General features: G+C 30.0%; 1 protein-coding gene across 1 annotated transcript; it reads right to left on the bottom strand.

The window, feature by feature from the left end:
• Nucleotides 1-8,476: 8,476 nt before the first annotated feature.
• On the bottom strand, nt 8,477-13,646 carry LOC113858834 (subtilisin-like protease SBT3.5). Its single transcript, XM_027491603.1, has 11 exons — nt 13,436-13,646; nt 13,240-13,334; nt 13,041-13,138; nt 12,758-12,916; nt 12,031-12,142; nt 11,409-11,934; nt 10,976-11,070; nt 10,637-10,879; nt 10,260-10,374; nt 9,698-9,881; nt 8,477-9,259 (listed from the first exon to the last, which is right to left on the bottom strand). The coding sequence occupies exons 1-11, from the start codon at nt 13,529-13,531 to the stop codon at nt 8,697-8,699; spliced, it is 2,286 nt and encodes a 761-aa protein (XP_027347404.1). The 5' UTR covers nt 13,532-13,646; the 3' UTR covers nt 8,477-8,696.
• Nucleotides 13,647-14,379: the final 733 nt, after the last annotated feature.

Below are 14,379 nucleotides of genomic sequence, written 5' to 3'. Positions count from 1 at the left end.
ATCTTAGGATGAGTTTAATAGCTTGTTTGTCAGTATCCTTTGGTTTATGTATAAATCGAGAAACCTTGTTGACTGCAAAAGAAATTTCCCGATGAGTAATTGCTACATATTGCAATGATCAAATTATAGATCTGCATATAGTAAGATTGTCAACGTATAGCAATCATTAGCAGACAATTTATGATCGACAACCATCAGAGTTTTGATGGGTTTTGTAATATCCATATTAGCCTTTTTGAGTAAGTCACTCATGTTCATTGATTGATGAAGCAAAATGTCACTTAAAAAAAATAAGACTCACATAATTTTTGTAATTTTTAGTAGATTTTAGTGTGTTATAAAGAGTGTCTTACTAATATTCACTACAAAAAAAAATAGTCATTTGTGAATGATTTTTTAGTTACTAATATAAAAATTTTGGCTGTTAAACTCATTAGTCACTAATTTTTTGACTAATTTGTTAGATCACTAAATGTATGACGATTAATGGTTAATAACTGATCTAGCGACTTGTAATATCTTAAATTTAATTTTAATAAATAATACTTTTGCAAATTCGGAATAATAAATGTTTTATTAAACATTTTAAAATAGGAAAAGGGTTACAAGTTTATATCAAATAACTGCTACAGGACCATTTCAAATACAACAATTTCAAATTAACATTCTAAGCCCTATAGTAATTTCATCAAACCCTTCACTGAGTCCGGTGCTGTTCGTCTTGATTACCTGAAAATGAATGTAAGGGTGAGTACTCTACACTACCAGATACAAAAACAAATATAGAGTCTCACTTTGCACATAATTTGCATTATTTCTAATACACTTCACACAATATAATCACAGGCAGCATTACCACTCAATTCATTTCTAATTCAACTCCGATGCACTCACGACACCAAACATTTTACACATACGTAATTATCAAACAATAATCTCGTGCACTCACTGCAAGCCAGCCATGCTCACTGTGGCATTGTGATAACAGATTTTTACTATAGATGGTCGTCGGTTACCTCCGCCTCACGGATACTACGTGGGCAGTCACGGGTTGCTCAGTAAAGATAGTGGTCAGAGGTCTAGTCAGGAAAAGAGTGTGTGGCTCGTGGTGCACCCGCTCCCACAGTCGGTGTCACTACCACTCTCTCTTACCGAAAGTATTTCTACTGTCCTCATCTTTCACTCCCCCAATGTATCACTGATCCATTCACAGCACGTTAGACCAGAGTTATTCACGCCTCATTCACACACATTGCAATATTCATTCTCAGTATAGGGCATAAAGCCCACCATCATGCATAATACACGACACTAGGCCCTCATTTGTTCTACAGTACACAACACAAAGCATATATTCATTCATATTACACGACCCTTGGCCCGCATTGTTCACAATTATTTATTCAAATATACGACACAAGTGCCAATACCCATTCACAATACTCGGCCTATATGTCTTCATTTTATTACATCATAGCATAACAAGATGACAAAACCATAGGAAAACAAAATGAAAAACCAAAATAACAACTTACTTTGAAATTTAGACACCTACAAAACCTTCTAACTGAATTTTGAGAAGTCTAAGATATATAAATTTTTACTTGACCCCCAAAATTATAGAATGATACTTCATTCCTCCTCCTCAGAGTAGAAATGCTTGTTGTAGTCTCTATTTCTTACTCTATTGCACTTAGAATGATAGAGGCAAGCAAAGGAAGCAAGGTGAGCACAATTCAATTTAGGGTTTTTTTTCTTAACATGTTGTGACAACTAAGTTGTGTACCCCCATCAATGACTACTTAACATGCCAGATTTGTTCTACACATAGGAAAATTTTGTAAATGTTGTTTAGTTGGAAAGTAACGATAGAGACTAAATTAAGAATAAATATACATATAGATACTTATTTTAAATTTTTCACATGTAAGAACTAACTTACAAATTTGAGTCACGTATATGTATAAAAGTATCATTTAAACCTTTTTCTTTTAAGTTTAAGGACTAATTCATAAATATGTCAAATTTTTAATCAATTATGATTTTAAAAAAAATACAATATACCAAATTTAGTTGAAAAAAATAAATGTATTATAACTCAATTTTATCTTCATACCACTTTTTTCTTAAGTAATGAAGAATTTTATTTAATTATATATTTTAACTTTTATCCTACCAAAGAATGAATACAATATCAATGTTAATATTTTTATTATAATTTTGTAACATTTAACTATATTAATTTATATATAATTTTTTTTGGTCTTAATTTAGTGTTTGATCCTAAAAAATTTGATCATTTGATAATTGTGCAAGAAATTTCAAACAAATTTTATGAATTTTTTGGCTCTTTGAAAAATATGAGGTGAAAGTAACTACTTTCATACACTATAGTAATCACTACAACAAGTCAATCCTAAGGAACAGGCCATAGTAACTACTTTGAGAAGCAATAATGATCACTATAGAGCTAAGGAGAGGTACAGACTTGCACATGTTTACTATCGTGAATGAAAGTAAACACTACAGAGAGCCCTAAAGTGAATCATGTTGCACATGTTTACTATTGTAGACAATAGTGATTACGCGCATTGAAAGTAACTACTTTCATGTACAATAGCAATCACTATAGAGAGGAGGAACTTCATGGAGCTGCGCGTAAACATTATTCTGAATGATAGTAACTACTACAAAGGCGTCAACTATACTATAAATAGGATTTTTACCATTTAGGGTAGAACTTTTTACCATTTCTTGTAATTTTCCATTTCCTCACTTTCATAGGATTAGGGTAGGAGTTATGGGCAACTGCCTAAGAACTCCATTTTAGGGTTTTCATTTCTTCTTCCCCTTTTACTTTATTTTTCTATTTTTTTGAGTATTGAATGTTTGTAATGGTGAAACCCATCCTTATGAGAGGCTAATTTTCTTGTTAATTCCTAGTGAGTTCATATGGATTCTTGAATTCTTGGATTTTTAATGTTAATATGAACCCTTCTCCATGAATTTCTTCTTTCCCCAATTTCTTGAAATAAGTTAAGAATTGAATGAGAGGACGTTGCTTAATCAAACTCAAATTCATTTTTAACAAAGGTTCTGAACTTGGTTTGCTTAATTCTGAGTTTAATTCTAAGGTTGCTTAATCCTAAAGATTAGATATTTGAGCTCATTCATTGATTTAATTTCGTATGGGAATTTAGGGTTAATTTTTGCTTGTTTAATTAACCTAATTCAGGGAAAGGGTAGAGTATTAAATCTTGAGAGGAATAAGGATAGAATCAATATGGAGAAACTAGGGGTTAACTCATTCCATTAATTAGACTTTAAAATTTAATTCCCTGTTTAAGAACTTGAAATCATAACCTACTTTTTTTACTTGCTTTCTGAATACATTGCACACTATATGTTTGATATTTGATCACTAATCCAATAATTCACAAGGGGACGACCTAGGTTAGCATCCTAATATTACATTAATTTCTATTTATATTTTGATGAGGATTAGCAACAAATCTTTGCAATCATCAATTCTTCAAGAGCCAATGTAAAACTTGTTGAAACCTTCTATATGTAGCTAACTTTACCTAGTGGACAATACTTGATTGTTATTGTAAGTGTTTGGTCTTAAAGCTGTTTCACAATTTAGATTTAGTTCCTATAAATTTTTTTGATAGAATTTAATTTCTACTTTTTTAAAAACTATTGTTTTTAGTCTATTTTGATTACGTGGTCAATTGAGATATGCCAAATATATCATAACAAAATATTTTATAAAGACTAAATCCAGATTGTGCAACTTTTATGAAGATTAAACATTTAATTAGATCTATATTTTTTATATGATATATCAATTTTTATAATATCTTTAAAAAATATTTTTTCTCATATAAGAATGAAATATTTATTATACTAAAGATGTCAAATTATACTATTACTCAAAATTTTAGAAGACAAACTTTATTACATAAATGAATTCGTAAATTTTTTTGTCATGATATAAATAAATAATTTTTATTATATTAATTCAAAATTTCATTAGTTAATATTTTTGGTACTTTTTCTATCAATTAACGAAAAAAATTACTAAACATATCTACCTTTTTTTAAAAAAAAACAAAACTAAATATACTTAGATATTTATTTTAATCATAATAAATTTTTTTTTATCATATATGAATTATTTTTAGTATTTTTTTTAACATTAAATGATCTTTGACTTAAATATACATTTTTTAGTATTTTTAAAAATTATTATTTTTTATATGATGACTCATTTTTAATTTTTTTAGATAAGTTTATCAAAAATATTTTTTATTTATGATTAAAATATATCTTTGATCCATGTAATTGACATATATTTATGAATTAATTTTTATATTTTAAAAAAACTTATTTTTTAATCCATCTATGAGTATTTTATTATATTTTAATTTTTGTCATCATAACATTGTTAATACGTTGATAAAAGAGAGTAAAACGTAATAAAACTCTTATAAAAATTAAAACATGATTTTTAAGATGTAAAAACTATTTTATAAACTATGTCAATTTTTATTACAAAATGTATAACTTAATTATTTTTTAGCAAAGGAGTTATAGGATTGATCGAAGAATATTGTAATATTAAAGATGAGTTTTATCTTTATTAATTTTATTATTCACTGATTCATTGTATTTTTTTATTAAAATAAATGTTATTATTTATTATTAGATTGATTCTAAGTTTTTAGTTAGAAACGAATTTTAATTATTTCTTAAGCCCTTTATAAAAGAAAGTTTTATTGTTATTATTTTTATGTGTATTTTATTTTAATATTTTAATTTAAAATAACATTATTTACCTTCATCGTAATTTTTTTACTTTTGGATCACTTTTAAATATCTAGTCAAACTTTATAAATTTTATTTATTATATATTTTATTTTTTAAGATAAATTTCTTCTTTATTTTTGGACTAATTTTATCTTTTTATCAAAAGAAAAGAGCAAGTCATAAAATTTTGAAAAACAAAATTTTTATTGAAACTCTTATTGTTAAATTTATTTCTTTCAAAATTTACATTGAACTAAAAATAAATATCAATCAGTAGAATACGTTTGAATCTATTATTTGTTCATTATTTTTATTTCATTTTAATGAACATGGATTAAATAGTAAAAATCATTATATTTATTTAAAATTTCTTAGTTTTAATTCCTAACAAATAATTAGCTAAAATAGTTCAAATAAAATTAAATATTCATAATAAATTATTTATATTTTGTTAATTTATTTCTTAAAATATCTAACTTTTATATTAATTAATCATCATTGATATTTTATCTCTTGAAAAAGTTTATTGGAAAAAACATAATCAAATTTAAATAAAAGTATTATATTCAAGTTATAATACTATTATTTTTATTATTATTAAAAAAATGTACAATACAATATTTAAAGGTAATGCAATCAAAATATAACATGTAGTTGTATAATACACATTTGAATATTTGGTAGGGTCTATCAATAATTTTGAAGTTTTTTATTTGGTAAAAAAGAAAAAAATAAATTATAAAATATGTAAATTATTTAGAACTAAAAATTTAGAAATTGTATTTAGAGGATCACTTGTAGGATGAAAAAGATTTATATTAAAAAAAGTGTCAAATGAGTTAATTTCTACTGAATTAACCTTCAAAGAAAATGACATATGAATATATGAAAAAAGTTTTATATAAAATGATGAATATTCTACAAAATAAAACATATTTCAAGAAAAACTAATCTTGATTTGTTTCATATAAGGTTCGTTGTTTCTAAACTTTATATTCTAAAATCACATCATGATAACTTTTTAATATGTCAAAGTGAAGATTCTAAAAGATTATTTTTAAATCAACACAGAGAGTAAATTTGTTATCATAAAAAAAAATAAACAATGTTATCTATTTATGATTATAATATTGTATAACATCACCACAATCCATATAATTCGTCCTACAATTACTATCCACCTTAATTTTATAATAGTCAAAGGATGTGAATTCCATGACATTTTTGAGAAAATATGAGTTCGAGGGTTAACTTGTTTGAAATTAATAAACAACTTAAACTATCTAATGAAATTCAAAACATGATAGATAATTTATTTCTCCTCATCAAGGATAATATTATTCCTTCAATGCCAAAGCCACCAAAGAATGGATAAATAGAAAATACAATCTCTATGCCAAGTTCAGGTAGCAATCTAATTAGCAATAGGTCATGAAAATTAAAATCAACAAATGACACTTCAAGATAAACCAAACTTCTTTAGAATAAAAATAATATTTAAAACAGTGATTAATGTCTTTAAAATCATAAGAACATCTAAGTTAAGAGTTTGAGGAAGTAAAACCACAATGGTGATACAAAACATTAATGAGCAAAGATCCAGACCAATAAGTGAAATGAAAAATATAACTTTTGCTATTACTAGCAATTTTCAAACTCAATTAAGATATGAAATTGGTAAAGGGTTGAATCTCAAATTATTGAGCCAAACATAAGTTGCTTTTGTGGGATAAGTCTCTTTTGCATCTCCTCAATACCATACCATTGGTCTTCAATACTTCTTCTGTCTGTTGGTCCAAGAAGTTGACATATATATTTATCCTTTAGAATGCTTTTCCAAACAGTAGTCACCCATAACGGATTGTCTTTTATATATTTATTCTTTTTTTTTGAACCCATAATTTAAATTTATCTTGTAAAATACCTCATACCAATTTACTTGCAAGAGAGATATTAATCCTTCGCATATCACAAACTTTGAAGCTACCTTATTTTTTAGGAGAATTTTTTTCAGCTAACTAGATGAATGTCACGGTCTGAATTACAAGAAGACAAATAAAATCTTTAACTACCTTATTGATATAATGACAAATAGATTGAGATAACCATCAAATATACATAGAATAAATAGGAATATAAGTTAAGACATATTTGTAAACAAAGTTTACCAACTTTATTAAGTAGTTTCCCTTTCTAAATTGTCATCCTTTGTGGATTTTCTCGAGTGAAGGAGGAAAACTTATCTATTCAGTCTATTTTTTATCAATGAAAAGCCAAGATATGTTCCTAGATTTGTAACAAAATGATTGAAAGTGTGAGACCATAGAAAATATCATGCTTTTGGCGAGAGATCCCTTCCAAATACAATACCTTGGATTTGTCAAAAGTTGATTTTAAGACTAGAGACATCACAAAATTTTTGAATCAATGTGGTAACATTTTATACGTAAGTGTTTTTAACTTTACAAAAAAGAAAGACATTGTCAACAAATAAAAGATAAGTGATATTAGAGTCATTCTTAGATAGATGAATAGGTTTCCATAACTCCTCCTCCTCTATTTGATTTATCAATAAATAAAGTTTCTCCATGCAAAAAATAAAAAAGTAAGGAAGAAGTGAATCATTTTGTGTAAGACCCCACCTTGGTTGGAAAAGTCTTCAAGTTAAACATTAAAATCTATGTAATAGATAAGAAGGAAGGTGCCTATATACTACATGAAGAAAAACAATACGAGTTAGTATGTCAACAAGAGTTTAACAAAGAAAATTTCAACTAATATTGTCATGTCTTCTCTTGATCAATCTTCTTAGTAGTATTTTTGTATATTATTATTTTTTCCGGTTGATAAGAAAGTAGAGTTTTAAAGAAGATGACAATTTCTTTTATTTTAAATATATATTTAAAATTATTTAAAAAAAAATAAAATATAAATTGATATATTAACATAAATTTAATATATTAATAATATATTTATTATTATAGATGATATATAATTCTCCTAATTTAAAATTAAAAAATATAACTTTTTTTTTCTTTCAAAAGCCGTCTCACAAACATACCCTGCTATGCACAAAATTTAATTATGCGCCCAACTAACGAACTGTGACTTAGCAAAATTGGAGCTGCATAGATTCCGGACCATGTAAAACATAATTGCGAGTTCAAACATAATTGGATGTCTGAGATGTCATTGCATGATAGGTTTTCCAAGAGAGTGTATTAAAACTCTAAATTGGAATTATGGTTACACTTTTACTGTAAATAGGAATTTCAGTATGCCATCAGAGAAGTGTACAGGAGAGGGAGAGATTATAGGGACCAAAGATGTAGAAATTCCCCATAAACTACAGAAACAAAAAATTCCCCGTAAACTATAGAAACAGAAAATTTACAATGTCCAGAAACCCCACAGGAGCTTCAACTTCTTTACAAATATTTGAGGAACGAAGCCTATATCAGCTATTCGTGTGTGGATATGACTGATTTGTATATTTTATTTAGCTATACAGATACATTTAAGTTATATGTATGAATCATCTGACCCTTAAATTCTGCAAGGCCATAGTTTCCAAAATTATTAGAAGAGTTTCCAATTTCGATAACTGAAAATGGGATTAGCTAAGTGTTTTTCAGGTCAAAGTACTGTATAAGCTATTATGTTGAAACGACTGACAAATAATAATGAATTTCAGTAATATAAGAGCTTAAATATATCATCTCTCTTTGGATACTACTTTTAATAACTATTGCTGCTCCAAGACATAACTAGCATAGTTTTGGCATTGATAATCTAGTTTGCATCAGGATTTCAGTATGAATGGTTGTTCTAGTAACTATAAGACCCTCAAGCTCTTAAGCTAATATGGATATTTACAGGCATTGCTATCTGACCAACCCATTCTTTCCATGAGCAACCTGGACAACCAAAGGACTTGTGACTTGTGATCTTCTAGTCCTCCATGACAAGAACCCAAATACATATCCTTTTGAGGGAGCAGTCACTTTGAAATTCACAGTGAACATTAGTTTTTGTCCAATTCTTGTGAAGATCAACTTGTTTGGCACAACAGTGACATTAATGCCAGGGGGAGAAGACACTACAGCTTTATACACACTTCTTGCTTTTCCAACATTAGTCACAATCCTGGTAACTGAAAAGTTGTCTTTAAGATTTGGCACTGCAATAGATGGATAGTTGAGGTCAGATGCGGTACTGAATGCCCTATCACACGTGCTGTTGTCTCTTGTAACTAGATGAAGCGATCGCTGATCATAACCAAGTGAACAGAGGAATGCAACAAAATCAGCTGGCTCAGAATCATAGATGAGACCAGGGTCAAGCACTCTTGCAGGGTTGACAAACCCTGATCCATAATCAAATGCATTTGCCCTTCTTTGTTCAGGATCTGCACTGATGGGTCTGTGGTGCTTGTCTAGAATTGTAGCTGCATAATGAATTTACGATTAGTTTCTTGAGTGGAAGAAGCCAGTGCACTGCAAGGTATGGATAGAGTAGAATTCTTAATGTGAAGAGTACTAGAAACATAGTCTCTAACATGCTCTTTCTAATAATACTCTTGGTTATTGGTTAAAATTTATTAGAAACTGCAAAAGCATGAGGAAGTCTCATTAAATTAGATGTGAGACTCATAATTTTGTAATTTTCAATAAACTTCAATCAATAACAATGAGTGCGTTTGAAAGAGTGTTGATAGCATTTCTCTTCTTAATATTGTTCCGACATTAATTAACAAATGAAGTTTAATTTATTATAAAGTTTTGTTTCAATTTGTCTAATTAAGAATGATCTTTAACCAGGGTTATTATATAGTCCTCCGGAAAATGATATTAATATTGAATTATTGATGTATGTGTTACCATACCTGTTGTCATGATGGCAGATTTAATTGCAGATGGAGACCAAGAAGGATGGACAGCTTTGACTATGGTCGCAATTCCAGTTACATGAGGACAAGCCATAGAAGTTCCTGAGAGAATGTTGAACATGTTTCCAGCTGCTGGAGACCATGCTGCAAGGATATTTAGTCCTGGAGCTGTGACATCAGGCTACATAGCAAGTAGCAACAGCAGCACAATCAGAAGTCCACGAATGAAGTAAAAAATAATAATGAATATTACATAAAGCCAAAGCTAGAGAGGATAACACAAAGATTTATGAATATAATTATTATTCTCTTTTATATTAAAATTATTATAAACTTCCTAACATGACCTTCACTATTATTTCTCCCTCATTCATTATCGGTGTGTAAAGTACTTAAGAATTAGGCAGAGATAAAGGCATAATTAAAAAAAAAGTAATTGATATTATCTTGCTCTTGTAAGAAGACAGATAAACAAAAACAAAATATTCTTATAAATTGGACAGATAAAAAGAAACGGCAGAAATATCAACGTTCAATTGCCTACTGATGAGAATGCCACCTTCAAAATTTCTGGGTTTAAAGCATTGGGCCCTTTAGAAGAAAATGCTGCTACCCTGGGTGCAGGTTGAGCCCCTAGAACTGTCTTTGCTCTAAATATCCTTGACACTGGCTTACTGTTCAGTATATAACAGGACACAAGGTTAACTTAAGAGAATGACAATTAAGAAGAGTACTTTAGAGAAACGTCATTTTTTTATTCTCAAATACAAAGAGAGTTTAATTTTAAATACTATGTCAAAGTAAAGATATTTACATAGTGAACTAATTAAAAATTATTCTAAATAGAACTTAAAACTAATTATTATGAAGTCAATGATTTTCAATAAGATGATAATGCAAAAAACTTTTACACCAATTAAATTATACAAAACAAACCGTGTAGTCTTGAGGTAGGACAGAATCCGTTCTCCTGTTTTCTTTCCAACAATAGCTGAAGGGATCACAAATGGGATAGCAATATCTTTATCTGTGTCGTCAATAAGTATCATACCAACTCCACCTGCTCCCTTCACTTCCTTGCTCTTTTGCACCTTTGACTCTGTTGAACTCTCTACATGTCTACACACCATAACCTTGCCTTTGGTCTTTGTTTTATTCAAAGAACTCTCCAAACAGTAACTACAGAAGCGAATAAAGGAGAACAAAATATAACTTAAAACCCATCATTTTGCATTGATTTTTGGGTAGTTCTCACTTTTAAGTACCTTGCTTCACCTGGATTGATAAGGAGTAAATAATCCTGCATTGGCTGCAGAAGCAGAAATTATCCTTGTGGAGGCATTCATTTCAAAGATACTCAAACTTTCACCCTGTTTCATCATGGAAAACCAATCAGGGTGAATTGTCTCCTTTAAAAAAATTAAGGCCTAAATATATTTTATATATGACATTTTTAATTTAGTTTCTATTTAAATTTTACTTATTTTTAATTCTTAAAAATTGTCAAACTGCAAATAGTCCCGTACATGGAATTCTTAAAAACTATATGCTTTTAGTGCTCAACAAGAAACTAAAAATGCAGTATTTTATTGAATGTAAGAACTAAAAATGAATAAAATTTATATAAAAAAACTTAAATAATGTCATATTTTTTAAGAACAAAAAATACATTTAAAAAAAAGAAAAATTAAGACTTAAAAAGTTTTACCGTGATTTTAGCTCCATTTCCCAACAGAATATCAGAAATGAAATCCCTGTCTGTTGAGCTGGCAGCAACAGTGAGCATCCATGGTGCAAGGTTTGTAGCAGAGGAAGGGGTGCCTTCATTTCCAGCTGATGCAACAACCAGCACCCCGCGACTGGCAGCATGAAATGACCCCACAGAAATGGCATCACTGAAATAGTCTCCTTGTGGAGATTCAGTACCCAAAGAAAGAGACAAAATGTGCACCCCATCTCTTATTGCATCATCAAAGGCAGCTAACAAGTCCACATCATAACAACCTGAATCCCAACATGTTTTGTACACAGCAATCCTGGCCATGGGTGCACCTCCCCTTGCTCCTCCACTTCCCAGCCCCTTATAATTCATGTTTGCTACATACCTCCCTGCAGCAATAGAAGCTGTATGGCTCCCATGACCACTGCTATCCCTTGCAGATCTGAAGGATTTTGCATCCCCCTCTTCCTCAGCTTCGTATCCACTCATATAGTACCTGGCTCCAATCACTTTCCTATTGCACAAATTATTAACCATTGAAGATTAATGAACCATTTGGTATGAGATGAAAATGAAAACAGATAGAGGGTAAGATTCATTCCACCACAACCTGTTGCAAGATGAGGCATTAAATGCTTCCCCTGATTGACATTGGCCCTTCCAGCCAGGTGGCACTGCAGGCATGTCTGTGTCACTGAAGCTTGGGGATTCTGGCCAAATTCCTGAGTGAACAGTGAATAGTGGCTATGAATTATACTCATCATCATTCCCATTTCCCATTTATTAACAAAATCCAAGTAATTAATCACTGTCATTCACACCACTGGAGCATTTTCAGTATGGCGCTGCCTGAAGTTCTCAACCATGTTTTTCTAGATGAATACTTAGAATTAAAAGTAGAGAGTTTTGTCTAAAAATAATATTAATGCAACTTCCCTGTGATTTCCGATGCAATGTAACATAATTTGTAATAAAAAAAATTTCCCTTTTGATTCCTTGAGCCACTGATTGGCTAGACAAAGTATATTTAGGTTCTTATTTTAATGCTCTGCAGAAGAGTTGTTCAACTGAAAGAGTTTACTGGTAAGAATTTGACAAACGTAACTATTTCACTTGAAGTCCAGTTTCCAATGCTATTAATTATACTTTCCTTAAGTCTGCTAGTAATAAAAGGAGAGGAATAAAGGGCCCGGAGACCCAGCTAAGAAAGTAATAAATGAAGTGTGGCAGCGAAAATTCTTGTGAACCGACGAATAAATGCAGTTATGCTACATAGAAGTTATCAAATTGTCAAAAAGACTAAAATAAAACTTTCTGCAAAAGGTCACACGGCTGACCTGTATCAATGAAACCAATAATGATATTTTCTTGGTTTCTGATGGAGTAACCAAGAGTCTCCATGGTTTGGTCATCCAAAAGTCCCATGAAATCCCATGAATGAGTTGTATGCAGCTTTCTTTTAGAATTGGGAAAAACAGAAACAACCCCTGGCATTTCTGGTCAAATTTGAAAATTAAGTCACAGAAGCCGTTAGTTTTAGTCCTCACTAAATCAAGCAGCATTAATTACTGAGGGTCAAGTTAAGGAAAAAGGAAAAGGGAAAGATAAACACTGACTTACTTGAAATTTGTGCAGCTTGTTCAACACTGAGCTTGGCGGCAAAGCCTCTGAAACCATGTTGGTAGCTATAAACATGAGAAGCTTGGGCTTGTTCAATGCTGTCAAACCATTCCAACGGAAAAAAAAAATTTTAAAAAGTGCAACTAACAGAAAGACCTATAGAATTTTGCAAAAAGAGAAAAGTGGCATTAATTCTGACCTTCCACTGTGAACATCAGCAAGCATTTGATGGTTTTCCTTCAGAATATCATCTGGGTGTTCCCCAGTTTTGCTTCCCATGTACACTACATAAACCTGCCATCCAAAGCATGTTCCACAGTTCACTTGAGATACCCAAAACCCAGAAATAACCATATAAAAAATTGCTTGAAAAAGATGCCACTGTTTGAGTTTACCTTGGTAGAAAAGCAAAAGCCAACTTTTACAACAAGCACAGCAAGAAACAGATAAAACATTGTACTGCTTGTTGTAGCATAACTAGAAGAAGACATTGTTAAAGTCTCAACCTTTGGTGACTGAATAGCATAATATAGTGATATATAGTAAGGATATTAGGAAACAAGAACCAGATTCTATTAATAAAGAGAGAAGAGTGGTAACCAATTCAAGATTTTGAGAATGAAAAAATGAATAAATAATAAAAGGAAGCCACTAAAAAAAAAAGAGAAGGGAGAGAATCATGGTTGAGGTATCATATTGGTATGTGTCATGTGGTAATAATATTCAACCAGGTTATTTTAATACAATAATAACAGAAAGAGACAAGTATTGCAATGAGAAATTACATGGAGTAGTAGTGGTGCCAAAAGCTAGTAGGACTAGTGGGAAAAGGGTGACTTAGATGATGACTAAGAGAGAGAGAGAGAGAGAGAGAGAGAGAGAGAGAGAGAGAGATGGAGAGAGAGACTAGTGCTTTTGTATCAATGCCAAACAATTAATCGCTGAGGATCATCCAATTTTTTGGTGTCTACCCAAATGTCAATATGACCCTCATATCCCGGAGACTGTTAAAAGCAATGTAATTAACACTCAAGCTTAGTGGATGCAAGGTGGCTTAATGGCCGTGCACAACGCATGTGACATTCCTTATGTTTCGATTCATTATTTTTTATTTCATTTTTTATGTGGTTATATAATATCATATGATCATGTTAAAAAAACCAAAATAATTTTTTATTAAATAAAAAATTATTATAATTAGTTGTACCGTGCATGATTCATTAATTATATCGATAAGAATTACTTTTTAATATAATAATATCATATTACTTGATAACATAAGTGGATTTAAATTTATTTTTAATAAAAAGTAAACGCTAATAAGAATTTTTAGAATAAT

The sequence above is a fragment of the Abrus precatorius genome, unplaced genomic scaffold (genome assembly GCF_003935025.1).
Source record: "Abrus precatorius isolate BTA unplaced genomic scaffold, Abrus_2018 Scaffold2, whole genome shotgun sequence".
Lineage (NCBI taxonomy): Eukaryota > Viridiplantae > Streptophyta > Magnoliopsida > Fabales > Fabaceae > Abrus > Abrus precatorius.
This window is presented reverse-complemented; position numbering and strand designations above follow the sequence as displayed.

What these genes read in the sequence shown, in the direction of transcription:
- LOC113858834 (XM_027491603.1), bottom strand. Translation starts at nt 13,531, where the DNA reads ATGTCTTCTTCTAGTTATGCTACAACAAGCAGTACAATGTTTTATCTG. An exon ending in ACAAGCTGCACAAATTTCAA is followed by an intron (nt 12,917 to 13,040) that starts GTAAGTCAGTGT and finishes AAATTTGACCAG; the next exon opens with AAATGCCAGGGGTTGTTTCT. An exon ending in GAAATGGAGCTAAAATCACG is followed by an intron (nt 11,071 to 11,408) that starts GTAAAACTTTTT and finishes ATGATGAAACAG; the next exon opens with GGTGAAAGTTTGAGTATCTT.